General features: G+C 39.5%; 1 protein-coding gene across 1 annotated transcript; it reads right to left on the reverse strand.

Moving 5' to 3' along the window:
* Positions 1-16,724: 16,724 nt before the first annotated feature.
* LOC133722189 (uncharacterized) lies at positions 16,725-19,112 on the reverse strand. The gene is made up of 3 exons (XM_062149011.1): positions 17,863-19,112; positions 17,097-17,138; positions 16,725-17,019 (listed from the first exon to the last, which is right to left on the reverse strand). Exons 1-3 carry the CDS (start codon positions 18,042-18,044, stop codon positions 16,848-16,850), a joined length of 396 nt encoding a protein of 131 aa, XP_062004995.1. The 5' UTR covers positions 18,045-19,112; the 3' UTR covers positions 16,725-16,847.
* Between the last annotated feature and the right edge of the window lie 2,575 nt (positions 19,113-21,687).

Consider the following 21,687-nt stretch of genomic DNA (forward strand, 5'->3'; position numbering starts at 1 on the left):
TAGAGGTGATACAAAGGAACTCTTGTCCATTCTCACATGAAAACCATTGGCACTTATATCTTTTAAGTAATAAAGTTCGAAAAATATGTCCATGACATGAGATAAAATAAATCGATACTTTATTAATAATAGCCAATGATTACATCAAAGTTTCGTGACCATAATCTAATCCAAAGTAAAATCAAACATTAGACAAATTGTAGTCACTCAATTCGTTCGGTAATTCCAATTAAATATGACCAGGGAAGTAAAGAGAGATGTCGGTGGAGCAAAGCTCTCTTAAGTACCACTAATCTCAATTACTTTCCTAGACATCATACTTAATTGAGTACGCCTAGAGGAAAAGAGATAATCCAATAAGTCATTTTATTGATTAAGGCATAATTGCCATTACATAATTCTTGGAAATTAAAAGACTATTCTAAAAATAAAAATCTACGACATTTTATCTTCATCGCCAGATTTAAAGTCTTTGTGAACTCGATGTCTTGATCACCATGATGCGGCTACCTTCGTAGGTACATTGCAAATTCAGGTCCATTGGTCAGACGTTCCATATCAGAAATAGACACCATAAAGAGGATTCTCCCTTGATTGAGGCGCATTGGCGCAATGTGCATAGTCCCTAGGACTGGTGGCTTTGGAAAGTGGTGCCCATGGCCAACGTTGGCTCCATGGTTTCCAACCCTACGTCCCTCAAAATCACGCCTCCCACGGTCGTGTGATTGTCGCCTTGAGCGATTACCTTCTTGAGCATTTCGATCATATGGATCATGACGTCGATGGCGACTTTCTCTAGCCATAGTACGATGCTCTTGATGGCTATCTTGAAGCCTATCAACTTCTCTTTTCACAAGTTCATTGCCATGTCTTTCAGCAGTGGCCATAGCTTCAATAAGCTGTTGGAAACTTGTGATCCGTCTTGCATTTACATGAGTCCTGAATAAGTCAGAGGACCTCATAGCACAGGCGGGGAAGGTATTGAGGGTTTTCTCAATCAATTGGTCTTCTGTGATTGTTTTTCCACACAGACGCGTCATTGCTCTGATACTGAGAGCTTCCGAATAAAATTGCATGGTAGTGTCAAATTCAGAGAAGCGAAGATCGTTCCATTCTGCTTCTGTATTCGGAAGAATGGAGTCACGAACATTGCCATATCGTGCGCGAAGCGCTTGCCAAAGCTGTATGGCGCTATCCTCATTTATGAACTCAAACTGGAGGTCACTATCCATGTGACGTTTCATGAAGGCAAGTGCCTTGGAATTATCTTTCTCAGTTTGAGGGTCTGAAGCTGTTTCTATAGGACAAAGCTCTTGGATTGTATGCAATAAATCTTGGGCAGTAAGATGGGTCGCAATGTCAATGGCCCAGTATAAATATCCTTTGCCTGCATAATCCAATGGAACAAAGTCGAGTTTGTTCGTGTTTGACATCCTGAAAGATGAAACAGGAATAAGTTAGTTTCGGAGTCAATGCTTCCACGAAAACTAATATAAATAAGATTTCTGAGCTATGCTACCAAGAAATCGATTTCCAAGAATAATTGGATTAGACCGAAACAATGATGTTTATAAGGTCATTAATCGATGCTTGCGGACGCTCTTAGTCCGAAGTCTTACGAACACTCTTAGTTTGTTAATTGCGTGAATCCCCACGATTCCGCTTTTCAAGAATCGAACCCACGTTATAAGAAAGATGGGATGTAGAAGAAGGGAGGTTGTAAGTCCCCGAAGAAAAGAAGGAGGAAATTAAATTCGGAAAGCGGGAACTTTAATTATAGATACTTACTTGTTAATTTGAAGCTTGAAACCTTGATTCTTGAACTTATGAAGCGATGTAGCTTGGTTGGCTCGGTGATGCTAGGCTCGTGTGATGATATGCGGCAGTTATATGTGGATGGCAGCAAGTAGTAGCTGTCGAATATGAGAACTGAGGATGGAGGCCGAGAGTAGCAGGTTGTTGCATGGTGGTGGATGTCCGAAGGCTAGCAGGGCTAGATGGGTTGCGGCAAGGCTACAAGGGCAGTAGCACAGCGGGGTAGGGCTGCAGGCGCACGGGCGCGGGGCTGCAGGGCAGCGAGCTGGACGCGGGAGCGCGCAGGCTAGGAGGTATGCTGGCCAAGATGAGTAGGTTAGTGTCGAATAGGAGGCTTGGTGGTGGTGTGCAATCGGTTGTGGACTGCAGTTTGCAGTTGCTGCCGGTTGGTGGTGCAGCAGGAGGGCACGGACACAGCAGGGCAGCAGGGGCTGCGATGCAAGGCTACAGGCGCACTGGCGCGCAGGAGGCAGCAGCAGGCGCAGCAGGAAGCAGCAGACGTGCAGCAGAGCTGCAGGGGGCAGCAACAGGCGGTAGGGCTAGCACGGGCTAGGTGCAGCTATAGTGAAGCTGACGGTGAAGGAGATTTTGGGTTTTTGGTTTTTAGCTTTTGTGATTTAGGGTTTAGGGTTTAGGGTTTTTAGCTTTTGTGGTTAGACTCGTGCTGATAACGTGTTTAAGTAAAAGAGATTCGAGAGAGAATTGATGAGAGAATTGTGTTCGTATTATTGAGAATAGGAGCCCTATATATAGGGATTACAAAGTACTAGTTCTAATGTTACAAGGAATACCAATCCGTATAGGATTGGAAAATCTAGAACCTTCTCTCCTATTGCTACTCCTAATTTGATAAGGCACACTAAATCGATATTACTTCAACAAAATGCATTTTGTTTCAATACTGTAGGCCTATATGTTTAAAAGCAGTAAGTGACGATTGATTCTCTCTGCTTTATGAGTTCATAGTAATTGGTGATCTTGAGGTCTTTTGAGCTTGAGTAACAAATTTAAAAAGTATAAGACTTAGCCTATATCCTAATTCCTAACACAGCTTAAGCTTTTGGGGAATAGGTGCTAGACTTCCACCTAAATTATCCGGCGTCCGTGATGTATTCCATATCTCTGTTTTGAAGAAAAACCATGAAGATGCTTCACATGTTTTGAATTGGAAAGATTTGAAAATTCACAAAGGTCTATCCTATGACGAGAAGCTGGTTAAAATTGTTGATAAAAATGAACAAATTCTTCATGGTAGGAACTAGGAACATTCGCTTAGTGAACGTGATCTGGCAGTATCATGGTATCGAGGAAGCCACATGGGAGTTGGAGACTCAAGTCATGGCTAAATATCCAGATTTGTTTGTGCTTTTTTTTTTTTGGTTACAAGCGGGACCTAAAAGGCCCAAACAAAACAACAAAAGGAACTAAGAACTGGAACAAAAACCAGTCCTCCTAGCTCTAGTTGCTGCAGACAGATCATCTAAGAAAGCTTGGGCAGCATGAATAGGGGGGTTGTCAAAGGTGATCAATCCAAGCTCATGATCAATTCTATTTTTGGCAAGGGCATCCGCAGTCATATTGCATTCCCTAAAGATGTGAGTTAGATTGACATTCTACAATTTGGCCATCAAATTAGCACAACCATCAAGCATAGAGCCAAGGGGATGTAGGGCAGTGTTTGAAGCTTGCATAAGCTGCACAAGAACAGCAGAGTCAGATTCAACCTCCAAATTGGCAATATTATGCTTTAGAGCAAGCTTTAATCCAAAAAAGAGACCCCAAGCCTCAGCATCCAAAATTTCTCCAATGCCAAGGTTAATTTGAAAGCACCCAATTGCTGTTGTGGTCCCTGATAACCCCTCCAGCACCAATTTTCCCAGAGGAGGAAACTCTAGTTCCATCAATATATAGAGGATTTCTATTTTGACTAGAAAATGTGAACTGTTTAACCCAAAACTTCATGCTCTGTACTAAAACTCAAACAAAAAAAGGTGAGAGAACGCGCCTGCACGCGCTTAGGGTTTCAGCGAACAAGCATCCCCTTTCCGTCCGGCGACGCGTCCTCTGGGCGGTGTCGTCGGACGGGCTGTCTTTGTCTGTGTTGTCCGAGGTAGTGGTCTCCTCAATCGTGTGCAATCTGGACTGATGCGATTTGAGGGAGGTGGTGAAAGGAAACACAATCGCTGTTGGGTGGTGGCTTGGTACTTGTTGGCGGGGTTTGAGGCTGAGAGCGCGGTTGTTGGTTGCAGGGGACCTTCCCTATCCGATCTGGGTTGCTGGTGGCCCTCTGGATCCGATTTGGGTTGCAGGAGACCTTCTGGATCCGATTTGGGTTCGTTGGGATCTTCTGGATCCGATTTGGGTTCTTGGTCACCTTGGTGGGGAACGTCGGCGGTGATGGTGGTAACCTGTTGCAGGTGGTGGCGCGGCAGGGATCACGAGAAGACGGTGGAAGCCTTGCAAGAGTTGGGCTGGGCCCTGCATGTGGGCTGTGTCTCCCTAGCTAACTGGGCTTGGGCTCAATTCTTGGGCCATGCCCTAGTTGTTTTTTTATTTAAAGTTGTTATTTATTTATGCTATTTAGTTTGGTTGCGCTGTTTGCGAGTAATAAGTCCATACACTTATCGTGTGGGTCTAGTCGGGCTGCGTGCCTGTGTGTGCACTCCTAGTGCCTTGTCTGCTCTAGGTAGGTGGCGAGTTCCTTGCTTTGTCAAATGGTCGCTACCTCCTAGTGGCAGGGTGAAACTTGGTGTCACTGGATGTATTTTCCAGTGGTAACATGATGGGAAAGCTGTGTGAATGGATATTATGCTATGCTGTATTCGAGTTGCAGATCGAGTTATCTTTCCGTTGTGTCACCGCTGGGAAGCAAATAGAACCGTCTGGAGCGTGTTCTTTGCTAGTTGGTTCGTATTTGAATACAATTCTTTAATAGAGACTCATGATATTATTTCAGGATGTACTCTAGGTGCCTATTGTAATCAGGGGTTTAGGCTCAATGTCCCCCCCTTGTATTCGACGGTTTCATTAATCAAGGCTTGAGGGCAGCCGCACCAGCCCTTTATTAAAAAAAAAACTTCATGCTCTGTTAGTATTTTAATGAAGTTTTTTTTTTTTTGAAAGGAATGAAGTTTCTTATGTATGAAGTTTTTTATATTTCTAATTTAGATCCTTTGACCCAAAAAAAAAAAAAAAAAAAAAAAAACAAGAACAAAAAGAGACACCTCATTAAAAATCCCTAGCATATTCAGGCTTAAATACAAAATAAACTTACAACTTTCCAGATCTCAATCTCTTTAGTTTTTTTCCAAACAGAAACAGAACCATGCGTGATGCATTCTCAGTGGCGTCCGTATGGTTCGATCAAATTCAAGGATACGTCCAAAGGCAAGGTCGACCACGAATACTGTGGTACATGCATAATGCCTCTGTATGAGGGGATCGAGCTCGTCTGCAGTGAGAAGCCTGCAGTTTTGGTGAAGTTAATAAAATCTCCTTCCTCCAAGTAATCTAATGTCTTTGGAAAGAGCCACGTCTGCCGATATTATCTAGGGTACGTATTTCTTTCTTAACCGTCGTTAAACTCCTTCAAAAAAAAAAAAACTGAACATTCTCAATCAACCACTTTCTGGGCAAAGATCGAGGGGAGATGATGATACAAAATGAAACTGTCCATAAACAGCTTTCAGGTAATGATAAACTAGTAAGAGAAAGGGAACCTAGAGGCCTTGCTTTCCAGCCATTTTTCAAGTTATACTGCAATCAAATTCGCAATCATCATTATATGAAAGGAATTTACCCCAATTGATTTTTTTTTTCCCTTCTTCTTTAACATATCGAAGTCTTAATTCTTCAAAACTTATCTTTTTGGACAAAGAAAACATCAGGCAGATTTGAATCTCAAGAGCCTATTAAGTCTTAATGATACCTGATATAGTTTTAGGGATAAAAGCAAGATCATCTTGCAATTCAAATTTGAAATTCTTTTCGTGATAGAAACTGGGGCAAGAGATAAAGAAAGGACCAGAGGACAGAGAGTTTTAGCATTTGTTCTTCATCAAGGATTCCGAACCCAGTTCGTCTTTCAGGGGAAAAAACAATGGATTCTTGAATTTTATGGGGGAGTTAACGGACTACCGACAGCCTAACGTTGTTTTAAGAAGGATGGCAACTAACAATATAATGTTAGCTGATGTGGCTTTCGCATAACCATTGGATGATCCTAGAGATCAGGATTTAATGAACTTCACCAAAACTGCAGGCTTCTCAATGCAGAGGAGCTCGATCCATTTTGAGGTGTGTTCGTTTAACCATACCACCGATTGATGCATCACTGGTCCTTGGTACTTCATCACATGGGTATCATGGGTATTGTATGTGTGTTGATCTCTTTCCAGATGTAATCTATATATCGGATATTGTGGAATTACCCAATACAATGTTTCATTGTATGAAGCATACGGCATTTGAGACGAAGCAAAAAAGGAGGTTGGAGCATTCAACTTTGTGGCAGATAAAAGCAAAAAACTAAACGGAAGAGCCTTTCATGGCATCCACCGTTCAAGTTATCAAATAAAAAATACATCTAAGCATAACTCGTGTATCTGTCATTTGTTCTTTTGCCATGGTCAAAATAATTGAGTAATCGGTTTCCAGTAAATAATATACCCTAATATGCTCTTGGTGTGAGGAAGAAGTCCTTATATAATAATTGTCCAATACGCCCTTTATATGCAAAAATCTGAACATAGTGTCGCATCTCAAAACTAATTGCGATGTTTCTCCTTCAAATGCTTTATAATTGCAACGAATCGAAGCATACACAAAATGTTATTACATATTACAACAACTGAACATGATATATATCATCAACAGTCAACAGATCTGTTTAAAGACGCATGAAATGCTAGAAATATCCCCTTGTATGACCATTCAACAAACTATACCTACATCATCCCAGATGCTTTTCATGTCCTTAATTGAAGCAAGTTCTACTTGGAACAACGTCACAATCCCCTACTTCAAAATTAATGAAAAATACTTGGTGCAGATGGAAGTCCAAAATATACCGATACAAAATATGACTTCAAATAATAAGCTTCAAGCAACATATGACATTCTATAACAAGGGTTCTCACACCCGATTTCCCTTCAGCTTTGTGGTAAAGGCATTGGCTTGCTCATCAGTTGGTATTCTGGTGGTGGTGAACAGTGAATTTGCTCTCAACTCCCAAAAAAAAAAAAAAAACACAAGCACGCACACATGTTCACACAGATCTTAGAAGTCTAATTTTCTCTAAAATTGGTGTGTTATAGCACATGGGGTTTTCAGCATTCGGTATGCTTTTCACACACCAGACCCTTAATGGGTTCCATATCTCATTTAGGATCCCATGCCAAGTGCCTCGAGTAACGGTCAGGAGCTCATAAATATCTAAGCAAAAAAAAACAAGAGTGCCTATTTATCATTAGCAACAGTGATAATAAAACAAGTAAGAATGAGTGATTACACAAGTTCAAATCGCAACGTATACACAACAATACAAGAGAACTGATAAATAGCCACTAGATATAAATGTTGAACGATCAAATTAATTAAGCACAGAAGATGCTAAAAAGATTTTTGGTGTACAATGAAATGCTAAACGAGAAATAAATAGCTACAAAAAGTTGCTGAGGTATCTTGAATTTTGTTGCAAAGGGTTCATCTAGCAATCAGGATTCTCTCCTGTATAGGTAATTCACTATAATATGTACAGAAACTCCCTGCTTTCTGATAGGGGTATAGGTTGCAAATGAGGACTTAATCAAGGAAATTGGGAAGCATAATCGAATAGGGAACTTCATGTTTTTGTTACTTCCGAAGAACCAAGTTTTGGTTTATAACCAAAAAGAAATGAAATTTATTTTCAACTTGTGATTGAAAACGAGCTCCCGAAAACTCGGAGCTCTTTATACCGAAACCTAGGGTTTCGTGCAGCAGTGCGGAGTTGTCGGTTTCGTTCATTGCCTGCTAGAGGACGTCTTCCGGCGTTAATCTCGTCTGGTGTGCGTCGGGTGTGTGCAGCGGCAGGGGTTCTTTCGATGTCGGGTTTGAAGGCAAGGTGAGTCGGGTCTGGATTTGCGGCGCTGGTTGTGGATTTGGGCTTTTGTTGCAGGGCGGCGAAGGTCTCCGATCCTCTGCTGATTGAGCGGTGGGGTTCGACACCAGCTGTTTGGGTAACTGACGCAGACAATTGGATCGTGAGTGAATCAGGCGGTTGTAGCGTCGACAGAGGCCAGCTTTGGGCGAACGAGATGGCTGCCGTGGATCCGGATCTAGGGAGGCCACCAGACTGAACCAGGGGCGGCAACAGCTCTGGCGGTCTTGCTAGGGTTCCGGCGCGAACTGGTCTGGGTGTAGGGATGAGGGCAGTGGGAGTGGATTGGGCCTGTTGGGTCAAGCCCACTTTCCCTCCTCTATCTGACTTGGGCTGGTTTCGCTGTTGGGCCTTGGCGAGCCTGTTTGGGGCTGGACTCAACACAATCCTATTTTGAAGCTATTCACTGCAGAGTCTAGTGGAAGGGTACACCAAGAGGTCTTAGGCCTCAAGCCAGTCAAGGCAGATGCGGAGAATTAGGGTTGTTAGGAATAAATTTAGTTGTGTTCATGCCAATCAATGTACGATTATGTTTCCATGTACAACTCTATCTCTATGCTTGTAATCCTCTATATAAAGAGGCCCTTATTATCAATGAAAACACGACTCAATTCTCTCCCAATTTCAGTTTTCCTTAAACACGTTATCAGCACGAAGCCCTAACCCTGAAACAAATAGCCAAACCTTGATTCAAGAAGCAGAAACCCTAAATCCAAATACAAAACCTTGAAACCTTTTCTGCCACCGCCACACAACTTGAAGCCCTCGACCCCAGGAATCCAGAACCGGTGGCAGAAAAACCAGAACCGGCCGGAAACCTACCGAACCGGCCACCGGAAGTTCCAAACCACCCTCACCAAATACTCAATCGGTTCACCACGTTTCGGACTTCCGAAACCGACCAAAATTTGCCAGCAGAAGCGCTTCGATCCCAGCATTCAAGAACTGGAAGAAAAACCCAGAAAATCAGCCTAAAAACTACCGAACCGGCCGATTGAACATCCGGCAGAAAAACTGGCAGAAGAAGAAAAAAGAAAAAAAAAAAAAAGGTGGAGGCAGCCCAACCCGCAGCCCACAGACGGAGGCCCACTGACCGCCTGGCCCACTGACGTCAGCTCACCTCCGACACTGCCACGTCACCTCTGTAGCGCCACGTCACCTCCGACATTGCCACGTCAGCATTCCGGTGCCACGTCAGCTCCGGCCAGATTTTCGGCGACCGGCGACTATTCCGGCCAGATTCCGGCAACTTTTTCCAACCACTTTTTCCGGTCAAATTTTCCGGCGACCTATTTCGAGGTATTTTTTTACTAAAAGTTCCCGTTTTTGAAGTTTTTATTTCTTTTCTCTTATTTTTCTCGGGGTCTTGCAAACTCCCTTCTTCTACCTCCCTTTCTTCATCATAGGGTAGACCTAATTAAGCCGAACTGTGGGGGTTCATGCTCACTCCAAGCTTGGAGCTTGTTGAGATATCCAAACTTAGAGTTTGTAGAGAATTTATGATCGATCACTTACGTCATTGTTTCAATCTAATCCAATACCTCTTGGAATTGAATTTCTTGGAAGCGATTATGCTCAGAAATTCTTAATTTCTTGGAAGCGATTACGCTCAGGAATTTTATATGTTTTCGTGGTAGCTTTTTCGCTCCGAAACTAACCCCTTTTCTTGTTCTCTTTCAGGATGAGTAACCTGAACAAATTGGACTTTGCTCCATTGGGAACAACTGGCTCTGGATATCACAGGTGGGTTCGTCATGTCCGCCAGCATCTCAAGGCCGATGGAATCCTGGATACGATTCTCGAGCCTAGCCAGGACGTGCTAACTGTTGAGCAAGCTCAAGCTTTGGAAGAAAATAGAGCAGCCTTAGAGGCAAATAAGGCAAAAGCCATCATTCTAATGACTCGTCATATGGATGATTTGCTCCAGTACGAGTGTATGAATGAATAAGACCTCAGAAGGCTGTGGGTCTCACTCGAAGAAAGATTTGGAAACATTCGTGACTCCCTGCTTTCTGACCTAGAAGTGAGATGACATAGCCTCCGCTTCTGTGATTTCAACTCAGTTCTTGACTACAACTCGGAAGAACTTCGCATTAAATCCTTAATGGAATTCTGTGGTAAAGAGATCACAGATGCGATGTTTATTGAGAAGACTCTCTCTACCTTCCCCATCTCTGCATTGATGGTTGCTAAGAACTATCGAATCGATGTTACTACAGGACGGACCACAAGGTTTCATGAGCTTATTGAAGCTATGAATGTCGCTGAAAAGCATGACAACATCCTTGTGAAGAACTATAATTTGAGATCCGTGGAAACAGATCATATTCCGGAATCCAATTATAGTCGCGCTCCTAAGAGAGGGCGCCAAGAGCGAAACCCTAATCTTAGGGATACTTCTGGACGTTCTAGTCCATATAATTGATCTACTTGTGAAGGTAACCGCGAAAATAGGCGAACACGGAACCGAAGAGGTCAACGTGGAAAGAGAGAGGGAGGCAACACCTCTGGCCATGTTGGTGGCGCCACCAACACTAAGAGTTATCTAAATGACGCTTTCAAAGCGCCTCAATCAATGGAGTTTGAGCAAAGAGATGTATGTTCTCTATGTGGAGTATCCGGTCATTGGGCACACATTTGTAGAGCTAGTGAAGAAATTGTCACCGCCTACAAAGCATATTTTGAAGCAAGAGAAGCTCACGATGTGGAACAAGAAGATCACGATGATGATCTAGAGTGAAGGGTTAAAGACTACAAATTTGGCTGGGATCAATAAATCGCCAATTCTGTTTAAGTCTTTATTTTACCAAAAGATGTAATAGGCAATTGCCATATATTTTTGTAGTAAATGTCAATGGTTTAGTCTTTCTTCAAAGAAGGCTCACCCAAAGTAAGTGTGATGTCTAGGAAGGTTTTGAGATTAGTGGTACTTAAGCGAGTCTTGCTCCACCGACATCTCTCTACTCACATGGTCACATTTATTTTGGAATTACCGAAAGAAGTTAGACGACTACCATTGTTTTGCATTAGCTAGCATTTTGGATTAGATTTTCTTTGGTCAAAGAGACAATGATGTAACTCCGTTGACTTATGAATAAAATTTTGAGTTCTTTTCATTATGACTCCATTTGATTCTGAGCATATTACTTTTGTGACTACGATGGCTAGGCCATCAGTATTAATTCAAGGACATGGAATAGCCCAAGTTCCCCTTGCCAAATGGTACCTTGATTACTGTCACAGAAACTTTCTACGCTCGTAGGGAAAATCGCACCTATGAATAGCTAACGGATTCCATGCGAAATCGCATGTAGAAAACGGAAATGTGTTCATTTGCAATACCTCTAACGATTGCGAACAAAGACGCATCTTAGAGAAGTTTTTGTGTCTTTCTTGTAGACTCTATGTCACTATTCGAGCTATTAAATCCAATGAAGTTATGAGAGAAGATCTCTTGGATTTAGACACATATTGGCTTTGTCACGACAGGATAGGTCATCCTGGTCATGATATGATGATCCGTCTACTAAAGACTTCACATGGACATCCTTTCTCTAGAGCGAAACGAAGCATGAATCAAAAGTTGATTCCTGGACTAAGTGTGACCGACACTGCTGCCTAGGGCACCGCCTTCGTCCACCACCAGCCTAGGGCTGGCGCAGTCCCTATCCATGACGCCATGGATGGCGTCCATCATGGTGATGGCGTCCCAGGTGATGCTGCAATCACCAACTTGCTTCAAATAGCGTTTCAGACGCTCAAGCCCAACCAAAATCCTCATTGGTTGCTTCTAAAGCCTCTCGCTTGTTTTACAAAGCCCGTTCCTTAGGGAAATTAGGACTGAGACCGTCCTATGCAAAGGATATGAAAATACTCAATCTGTTCTTACATTGAATCCATGGGGATTCTGTGGAATGATTCAACCAACTTGCGGACGTTGAAATATCTCATGATGATTGGTTGACAAGCAAACACGCTGGTCACGTGTTGTGCTATTGTCCACTAGTAATGCTGCTTATGCTACACTCCTAGCAAATATCATATGACAACGGGCTCACTCCCCGGATCATCCTATTTCGTCAATTGGACTTGACGATGCTAGAGAGTTTACATCGAAGACTTTCAATGGTTATTGCAATGGGGCTGATGTTGGACATCATATTCTCATGAACACACCCAAATGGTCTCGCGAAAATGACTACGATGGTAGTCAGGACATTGGTAATGCACACCAATCTCCTTATATCCGCTTGGGGTGATGCAATATCGCATGCAGCTATGCTAATTCGTCTACGACCCACCGCCACTCAATCTACCTCTACATTACAGCTAGTGACTGGGTACAAGTATCGTACTTACTCACATTTGAGTGAGCCATTTATCTGCCAATTGCGCCGCCCCAGCGCACTATGACAGGTCCTTACAGACGAATGGGCAACTACGTTGGATTTGAGACTCCGACAATCGTCCGCCACTTAATGCCCTTGCAAGGTGATCTCATTACCTCTAGATTTGCTGGTTGTCACTTTGATGAGACAGTTTTCCCGTCGTTAGGGGGAGATAAGAACACGGATGTTCAGCAGGAACGACAGGAATTGTTGTGGCCTGTCCCCACTATGTCTCATCTCGATCCCCGTTAAAGTGACGAGATCACACAAATTGCTGCAAACATTCCTGCAAGGAAGGACGTCCCTATGAGATGACGTAGCGCCACCTACACAGAGGTAGGCATAGCGCCAACGCCACAGAGAGTGGCACTCTGGTGTTACAGGCCATGGCCCCAGCTAGGATGTGTGGGAGGCCCGTGGGTTTGAAGGATGCTTTGGCACAACCTAATCCTTGGATCATCGACACTCAAAATCCATCTCATGAGAATCGTCTGGATTAAGGTTACCGTTGGGGGACGCCTCAATTAACGTCAGAACCTATTCCTGAGAATATAGAGCTCTTTGAAAATTACACTAGTGTACATGAGACGTGGGATAGAAACTCCATCATAATTAATGATGTAGTTGAGCATTTCTTTGCGCATGAGTTTGTTGAGTCCAATGATATCGAACCACGCTCCGTTGATGAATGAATGCCAACGTAGAGAAATTTGGCCTAAATGGAAAGATGCGATCCAAGTTAAGTTGGATTCTCTAACGAAGAGGAAGGTTTTTGAGCCAGTGATGCCAACACCTCCTAACATAAAACCTATTGACTAATGGGTCTTCGTTAGAAAGCGTGATGAGAAAAAGATATGGTAATCTCGCCTTATGGAACAAGGCTTCTCACAAAACGCCCTGGAATCGACTACGATGAGATATATTCTCTCGTAATGGATGTCATTGCACTCCACTACCCTGTCAGTTTGGTAGTTTCCAAATAACTGATCATGTAGCTTACGAATGTGGTCACTACGTATCTTTATGGGGATCTAGATACGGAATATACATGAAGGTTCATGGTGAACTTCATTTACCCAAGTCAAGTGGCTCTAGACCACGGAGCGCGTTTGCAATAAGATTGAAACGCTCACTAAAGTGACTACTTGATTGGGAAGGGATATGCCCGCGCGTTTCCATAACAAGTTTCGGATTCTATCGTGGTTCATGTTGGACATGATCTTCATTAGAAGCCCTTAAAGAGTTAAGGGAAACCGCTGAACACTTGAAATCCGAGTTTGAGATGAAGGATTTTGGGTAAACACGATTATGTCTCGGTTTGGAACTTGAGCATTGTGTTGATAGATGCTTAGGTATTTTGACAAGATCAAACCTTCAAGCACCCCCATGATCGTCCGTAGTCTTGATCCTGAAAAGGATCCTCTTCATCTGAAGGATGATGACGAACATGTGCTAGAGACAGAAGTGCCTTACTTGAGTACAATGGTGCATTATTGTACTTAGCTCAATGCACAAGACCGGACATCTCATTTTCCATGAACTTGTTAGCTAAGGTATAGCTTTGTGCCAACGCGACGCCATTAGATTGGTGTAAAAGATATCTTTCGGTACTTGAGATGTACGATTGATATGGGCTTGTTCTATCCATACAGAGAGATGATGGATTCGGACCCATCACACACCAGGAATGTTGCCAACACTGGCCTGCGTCCACTATCCCCATCCCAAAACGACATGTGTTTTGGAAGGTTTCGCTGATATTGGGTATCTCTCTGACCCACACAAAGGTCATTCTCAAACTGGTTAAGTGTTCACCATGGGTAAAGACTGTGATATCTTGGAGGTCTACAGAAATAGACCCTAGTCGCTATATCTTCGAACAATGCAGAGATTATTGCTCTTCACAAAGTGGTTCGTGAATGTATATGGATTGGATCCATAATTACGCATGTTCGAACAATTATGGTTTGAAGTCTACCACAGATGAGCCTACGAGCATATAGGATAATGTTGCTTGTTTTGAAGCAAGGCTACATCAAAAGCGACCACACAAAATATAATCAGCAACAACAGACTCTCCTCAAGATTAAAGTGAACTAGGTTCAATTTGAGGACAGTGCGGCAGATTTGCTCACTAAGTCATTGCCTAAATTCCACTTTCGGGAAACATGTTGGTAGCATCATTTGCGGAAGTTATCCGAACTCCCATGACCGTAGTCATCAGGGAGAGATGTAGACATTAGGGGGAGATGTCTACATGTATGGTCTCGAAACGTGAAGGGTGTGTTGTGCTCTTTTTCCCCTTCGATCGAGGTTATTTTTTGTCCCACTGGGTTTTTGTTACTCGGCATGGTTTTTAATGAGGCAACGAGAGTGGTACCACGTTTGGGCGACACAAGGGGGAGTGTTCAATTAAATCTAGAATATATATTTTTTTTTTGACTTTGTCAAGGGGAACCCAAAGGCTTCCTAGGCCCAAGATAAACCCCTTCAGCGCATGTGAAATGCTCCAACTGTGCATTGCAGCACAGTGCCTGGCCACTTTGACAGCTTCGGGGTTCGAACCTAGGTTGGGGAGCCCAAACTCGAGATTACTTGCTCTAGTTGAAATAGGCAAAAGAGAGTTTTTATTGGGACCTCCAAATCTGCTCACTTGACCTCACTCTATTATGAATTATTAAATGACATATATGGTTATTATAAAATGACTATTAAGGACAATAATTATACCAAAAAAATATTATATCTATTTTATGTAGACTTTCCAATTCAATAATATTAGATTGTATTCCTTATTATTTTCCTTATCTATTTTCATTTTCCAATTTCACTACATACTCATTAAAGCATTCATATATATTTAATAAGAATTAAAAATATGGTTAAGATCATGTGACATAAAAATGTATAATATATATGTTGAACGCATATTGGTGAGGGAAAACAAAATAAATCCTCTTATGATTTATGACCTAAATCTAAGTCAATCCATTATATTTGCAAAAAAAAAAAAAAAACTAAAAATATTTAAATAATTAATCATGTGGTACAAAAAATACAGAAAAAAAAAACATTAAAAAATGAATGATTTTTTTTTTTTTTGAGAATAAAAACAAATGATTTCTTCATTTTTTTTTGCACAGCTAAAATAGAAAAAAAAAACATAATAGTTCACTTGACCTCACTCTATTATGAATTATTAAATGACATATATAACCTACTATAAAATGACTATTAAGGACAATAATTATACCAAAAAAATATTATATTTATTTTATGTAGACTTTCCAATTCAATAATATTAGATTGTATTCCTTATTATTTTCCTTATCTATTTTCATTTTCCAATTTCACTACATACTCATTAAAGCATTCATATATATTTAATAAGAATTAAAAATATGGTTAAGATCATGTGACATAAAAATGTATGATATATATGTTGAACGCATATTAATGAGGGAAAACAAAATAAATCCTCTTATGATTTATGACCTAAATCTAAGTCAATCCATTATATTTGCAAAAAAAAAAAACTAAAAATATTTAAATAATTAATCATGTGGTACAAAAAATACAGAAAAAAAAAAAACATTAAAAAATGAATGATTTTTTTTTTTTTGAGAATAAAAACAAATGATTTCTTCATTTTTTTTTGCACAGCTAAAATAGAAAAAAAAACATAATAGTTCATGGCATTTCCTTATTGATTAGACATTAATTTTTCAAACTCAAGTTTGATTAAGAAATGTATATTTAGTTAATATTTATAGAGTGATTAAATCATTGAAATGACTAAATTTTTTATTTTAAAGATAATAATTTGTTTGCAAATTATATGAGTGAGGTTATTTGAGGAAGTTTAGTGAGGTTTAGTGAGTAAATTTAGTATTTGAAAATTTGATAAGAGGTGTAAAAAGCATAGAGGTCAAGTAAATAAATTTGGAGGTTCCAATAGAAAAACTTGATTTATATTAGAGATATTCTCGGAGAATCTTAGGAGATACAATCAATGTACGATTATGTTTCCATGTACAACTCTATCTCTATGCTTGTAATCCTCTATATAAAGAGGCCCCTATTATCAATGAAAGCACGACTCAATTCTCTTTCAATTTCGGTTTTCCTTAAACAAGTTGTTAGTTGTTTTTTGCATTTTCCTTTTGGATTTTTTGTTTCGCATTTTCTTTTTTTAGGATTTTAGTTTTTGCATCTTCCTTTGGGAAGTGTGCCTGACTACGGTCAGTGGAGCAATGAATGTAATGGGTGATCTTCGGATCTCCTCAAATGACTTTGTACGGTCGTATGATCTTTTCGATCACAGGAATTTTCCTTTGCCCTCAAAAAAAAAAAAAAAAGATTTGGTTTATAACCAAAAGAAGAAAAAGAAATTTAGAAAATAAATTGAGCAGAAGTACATTCAAAAGGAGAAACAATCAGATTGACCTAAATTCTCAGTTCTCAGTCTCACAATATTGACATAGTACCCAAGTAGACACGTATATCAGAACCTATAATCAGGGCATCTCACCTCATCATTATCTCCATACAAGTTGAGTCTCTGATTTTCATCATTAAAAACTTGGGCAGGGTACTTGTTTCTAGCATTACAGGCCATGTCACCCGCCAGCATAAGTATTATCATCTCATCAGGTATTCCAAGTCGCTTAACTGTCCTTTATATCAAAAGAAAACATAATTACGTAAGAAAAGAAAAGAAGATCAATTAAGAGGAGAAGACCTGTGTGCTTACCTGTACAAGGATAAAGTATTGGCCATGTGTCGATAATTAAACCTGACAACAAAAGACATTTGGAATCGGAAAGTCAAATTGGCATTCAATAGAACTATTACAACTCAAGATTTTTGCACTACCTCAGTATGATTCTTAAAGAATATAGTAGTGGCATAGAATGAACCCTTGAGATGTAACTACTTGTCTTAGTACCCTTTTGATTGCCAGAGTAATGATTAAGCTGAAGTATTGATGCAAACAAAGTCATGAGGCAGAACATAAGATGAAACGTCTGTGGTCTGTGGTTACTTACTTCCAACAACACTAAATTATGTGGATACAGAAGCTTCATTCAGTGCTGCCCAGCTGCGAAGTAGCTGGCTATTGCACTAGTTTAAACCGATTCCTGAGCTTAAGTTAACTTAGAATACTGGTACTACTTTGCTTCCAAAACCAGAAAATGGTTATGGTCACATGAAGCATATCTTCCAACTTCTCTTCTTTTGCATTGTTGATAGTGCACAACTTAAGCAACTAAACATGAATTTGGATACAAACATGTATGTCCAAGACGTCAAAACTAAGACCTTATAAGTTTCATATGAAAGTATGAAACACACCCCAACTTTTGCAAATTTCACTTCTCAGAGAAGATCAGCAATTAAAGCAAGCAACTTTTTACAAGGGTATGATTCATAACCAAAAGTTACAACATGGGTATCAATTTTTTACCCAAAAAACTGTAAATACAGGTTGATCAAACTAAAATGAAGCTTTGAATTACCAGAAGCGAGAGGTGCAGGCCAGAACAGTCCAATTGTTGGTGTGCATGGTGGTCTCTGAAGAAGAAGAAGGACCAAATGCGTAGAAATTGATTGAACACAGAACCAAAAACGCAGCCATAATCACTACGCAATTGAACAAACTGCACATCTTGAACCGCATCACTAAGAACTTTGGGTGCATAATTTATTAGAGAAGTGAGAAATAGTGAGAAAGCAAGAAGCTAGCTTTGGGTTAAGTTGATAAGGAATTAGGGACCCAAAACTGTTATCAGAACCTAAAATCAACTTATACATTCTCTCATCAAGAACACACACACACAAATATCTAGTAAAAGACAAATTATGAAAGTGAACTCAAAGAGAGTGAGCACCTGATAGCAATATCTCCCACCTCTTTTCCAGCTGAACTTAGTATCTTTAAGACCTCTTTCACTTGAGAGAATAAAGAATATTACATTACTCAAATTGAAGCAGCACATTAAGAAGAATCCCATTATGAAGTCCAAGTTCCCTATAATGCAAATCCTCGACTACTAAGTCCAAAAGAATCATCAACATATTTGATCCAAGATAAAAGCAGGATGATTAGGCCTCACATCAAACGAAATTAACTGTGTAATTCATATATGGATCCCTAATTGACCAATTAAATCACATGACTTACTAATTAAACTACTGCAATGACTGCTTTAAACATCTGAACCAAGTATTGCCAACCCTATATCACCACCAACTAAACAAACAGAAAGCAAATAGAAAATGGACCTAAAAACAGAGCTGCTTGACTCTCCCTTCATTTATAATGGAAAGCTTCTCTAAGTATGCAGGCCAATTACAACTACAGAATGCATGTTGTCCAGTTGTAAAGCAGTAGTGTAGAAAAGATTATAATTTCAGCAAATTAAACAGTACTAGACTGTGACAATAGAAGAAGAAACTAAACTAGCAATTGCAAATAAATGAAGAGGCTTAATGGGGCTCAACAGGGTTGAGGAGGCACTTTGGCAGCAGAAGGGACACAAGTGACTGATCTCCAGTGACCGGACAATGCAGGGATTACTATGATTTTGGATTGTGTGCTTTTTGGTGATCTCCTGAACTAATTTTCTATGCAGGGATTACTGGTTTTATTAGTTTAATTTCTGATTGCGATTGTGGTTGAGACTCATAGTGAGTTGAGAAATGTTTTATTATGTGATTGTGGTGATAAATGCTTCTTGTTGAGAGAAAAGAAGAGTGAATTCTTTGTTTGTTGTTGAGATTACAAATGATTCGGTTTGGTTTGTCACTGTGGTGACTTGTGTTTTCCTTAAAAAGAAAAGGATTTTGATTGTGGAAATAATCTTTGTGTTGATTTGTCTTCCTTGAGTCGAAAAGGTGTTTGTTGTGGTTATTGAGTTTACTCATACGAGCTTGCAAAAGCTTACCGGGATTGTTGTTTCAACCCGGTGCACTATTCCATGGTGTAGGGGTTATTGTGCAGGTCAGAGTAACTGTCGTCGAAGATGAGGTTTCGTTGCTGTCGTAGCTTGGATGTAGAAGTGTACTTTTGGTTTTAGTCTTTCGTTGTGTAGTGAGTGTGGTGGGTGTGTTACTTATTGAATTGTTATTCAGTTTAATTTGTAAACACTTGGTGATGTAATATGTGACTGTAGAGAACGAGTCGGTATTGACATTTGTGAGTTCGATTTGTTTTATTGCTTAGTTTAAATGAAAAAATTTATGAGTGTTCTGTTTGGGCTTGTTAGGTTATAGCGTTTCGGATTCGAATTTCTTTATTCGAAATTCGGGGCGTGACAGTATTGTTCATCAAGCACTTCTAAAATTCCAAGTCTTGAAAGCATAAAGCACAACTTCAACCTTAAAAATGGAAAAACTGGATAAAAGATTGATCGAATAAAGTTGGAAAAGCTACAAAATGCAAAGGGAAATTGGACACAAGATCAGGATATAGATTGGAGAAAATACAAACAACTTGAAGCATAAGAGATGTGGTTCAACTTCAACCATAAACTTTAATTTCAGTATTTATCAAAGATGCCCACGATTATGGTATAAATACTGATCGAATAAAGTTGGAAATTTCCTTAGCTGTAAAATGCAAAGGGTAACTGGACAACTTTTATCAAATTAAATCTTTTGGAAAGGAGCTCTTTATTGCTAGATGCCTAGATACTAAATTGCTAGCTGTCATATTCTATTTAAAAAGGTCAAAGAACTGTTGAAATTGGTCACAAAAGTGGCATAGAATATGTGAGATATCTTGAATTTGAACAATGAAGGATATTAGAACTACAATATTATTAAGAGAAGATGTGTTGTTAGCCAAAATCAAAAAATATAACTGAAATGACCCTAAAAGATTAAAAAACTTTAAGAATTAATTAAATCATAAGGACAATTATGACAATTATAAATATATTTTTATTAAAATAAATACACAAAAAAAATCCTACAATACATTTTTCTCTCCCATTATCTTTTTTCCTGCGATAATTGTTTTCTTCCATTATATTTTCTTTTTTATTTTCTCAAAAAAAAAAAAATTTGACACATGCAGAACATTTGTGAAGGAAGGCTAGTTCAATTAAAGACTATGCGACCCAAGCACTCAGGTATATTCGCAATAGAAACAGGGATATCAATCCCGACAACACACAACCAAGAAATAAAGATGCTATGATATCCAATGAATGATTAACCTTTAAGAGCTTCACAAAGATCAGTTGGGTCTTGATCTTGTATTCTAATAACTTTAGTTTTCACCTCAAACACCCATATTTCTAACTTCTAACCTGGGCCTTAGACTTATTGTTTTGTATAGAGAATGGCAACACATAAAATTCTTATACTAACAACTCTCCTTTCAAAAAAGCCAATGAGCTGTGACGTGTTAGTAAGTTATAAATCTAATATTGTAAAGGTCATGGTTTGATTCTCCACTGGCATATGTAAGGGTGGGTCCGTGGGTGAGTTATGGGTTTTTTAAAAAATAAAAATAAAATAAAAAAATAAAAATTAAAAAAAATAAAAAAGATTATTTTTTTCTTCCCCTCTAAAGGGGTAAGCTTTTGAATGTTTATCGGAACTCTTACTCGATAAGTAAGGGTTACCCCTTAGAGCAACTCCAACAACTTTCTCATATTTTGATTTTTTCTCTATTTTAGGAAAAAATGAGCCTCTTTTGCTCCTACCTATAACTATCCCCATTTTAGGGATAATGAGGAAAGAGAAAACCAAATTCCCTAAATTTACAGCAATCTCTAAAATTTTAAAGAAAAATTATAGAGATTTTAGAGATTGCTGTAAAATAGAGAATCTGAAAGAGCAACTCCAACATATTCCCTATAATTTTTGTATTATAGGGAAGCAAAAGTCAAAGCTTTAGCCTCTTTTTCTTCTCCAACTCCAACAGATTCTCTATTTTACAGTAATCTTTAGAATCTCTATAATTCATCCTTAGAATTTAGGGAATTTTGTTTTCTCTTTCCTCACTATCCCTAAAATGGAAATAGTTATAGGGAATCTGTTGGATCAAAAGAGGCTCTTTTTTCCCTAAAATAGAGAAAAATTAAAATATGAGGAAGCTATTGAAGTTGCTCTTAGAGTTGGAGAAGAAAAAAATGCTAAAGTTTAACTTTTGCTTCCCTATAATAGAGAAATTATAGGAAATCTGTTGGAGTTGCTCTTAGAGAGAAAAAGAAAAAGAATATAATTATCTTTTTTGAATCTGTGACTTTTTCTTCGGAACTCATACTCGATAGGAAACCCTTACCCCTTGAATTTCTCTAAGAAAAAGAATATAAACCATTTTTTCGAATCTG

This window comes from Rosa rugosa, chromosome 7 (genome assembly GCF_958449725.1).
Source record: "Rosa rugosa chromosome 7, drRosRugo1.1, whole genome shotgun sequence".
NCBI lineage: Eukaryota > Viridiplantae > Streptophyta > Magnoliopsida > Rosales > Rosaceae > Rosa > Rosa rugosa.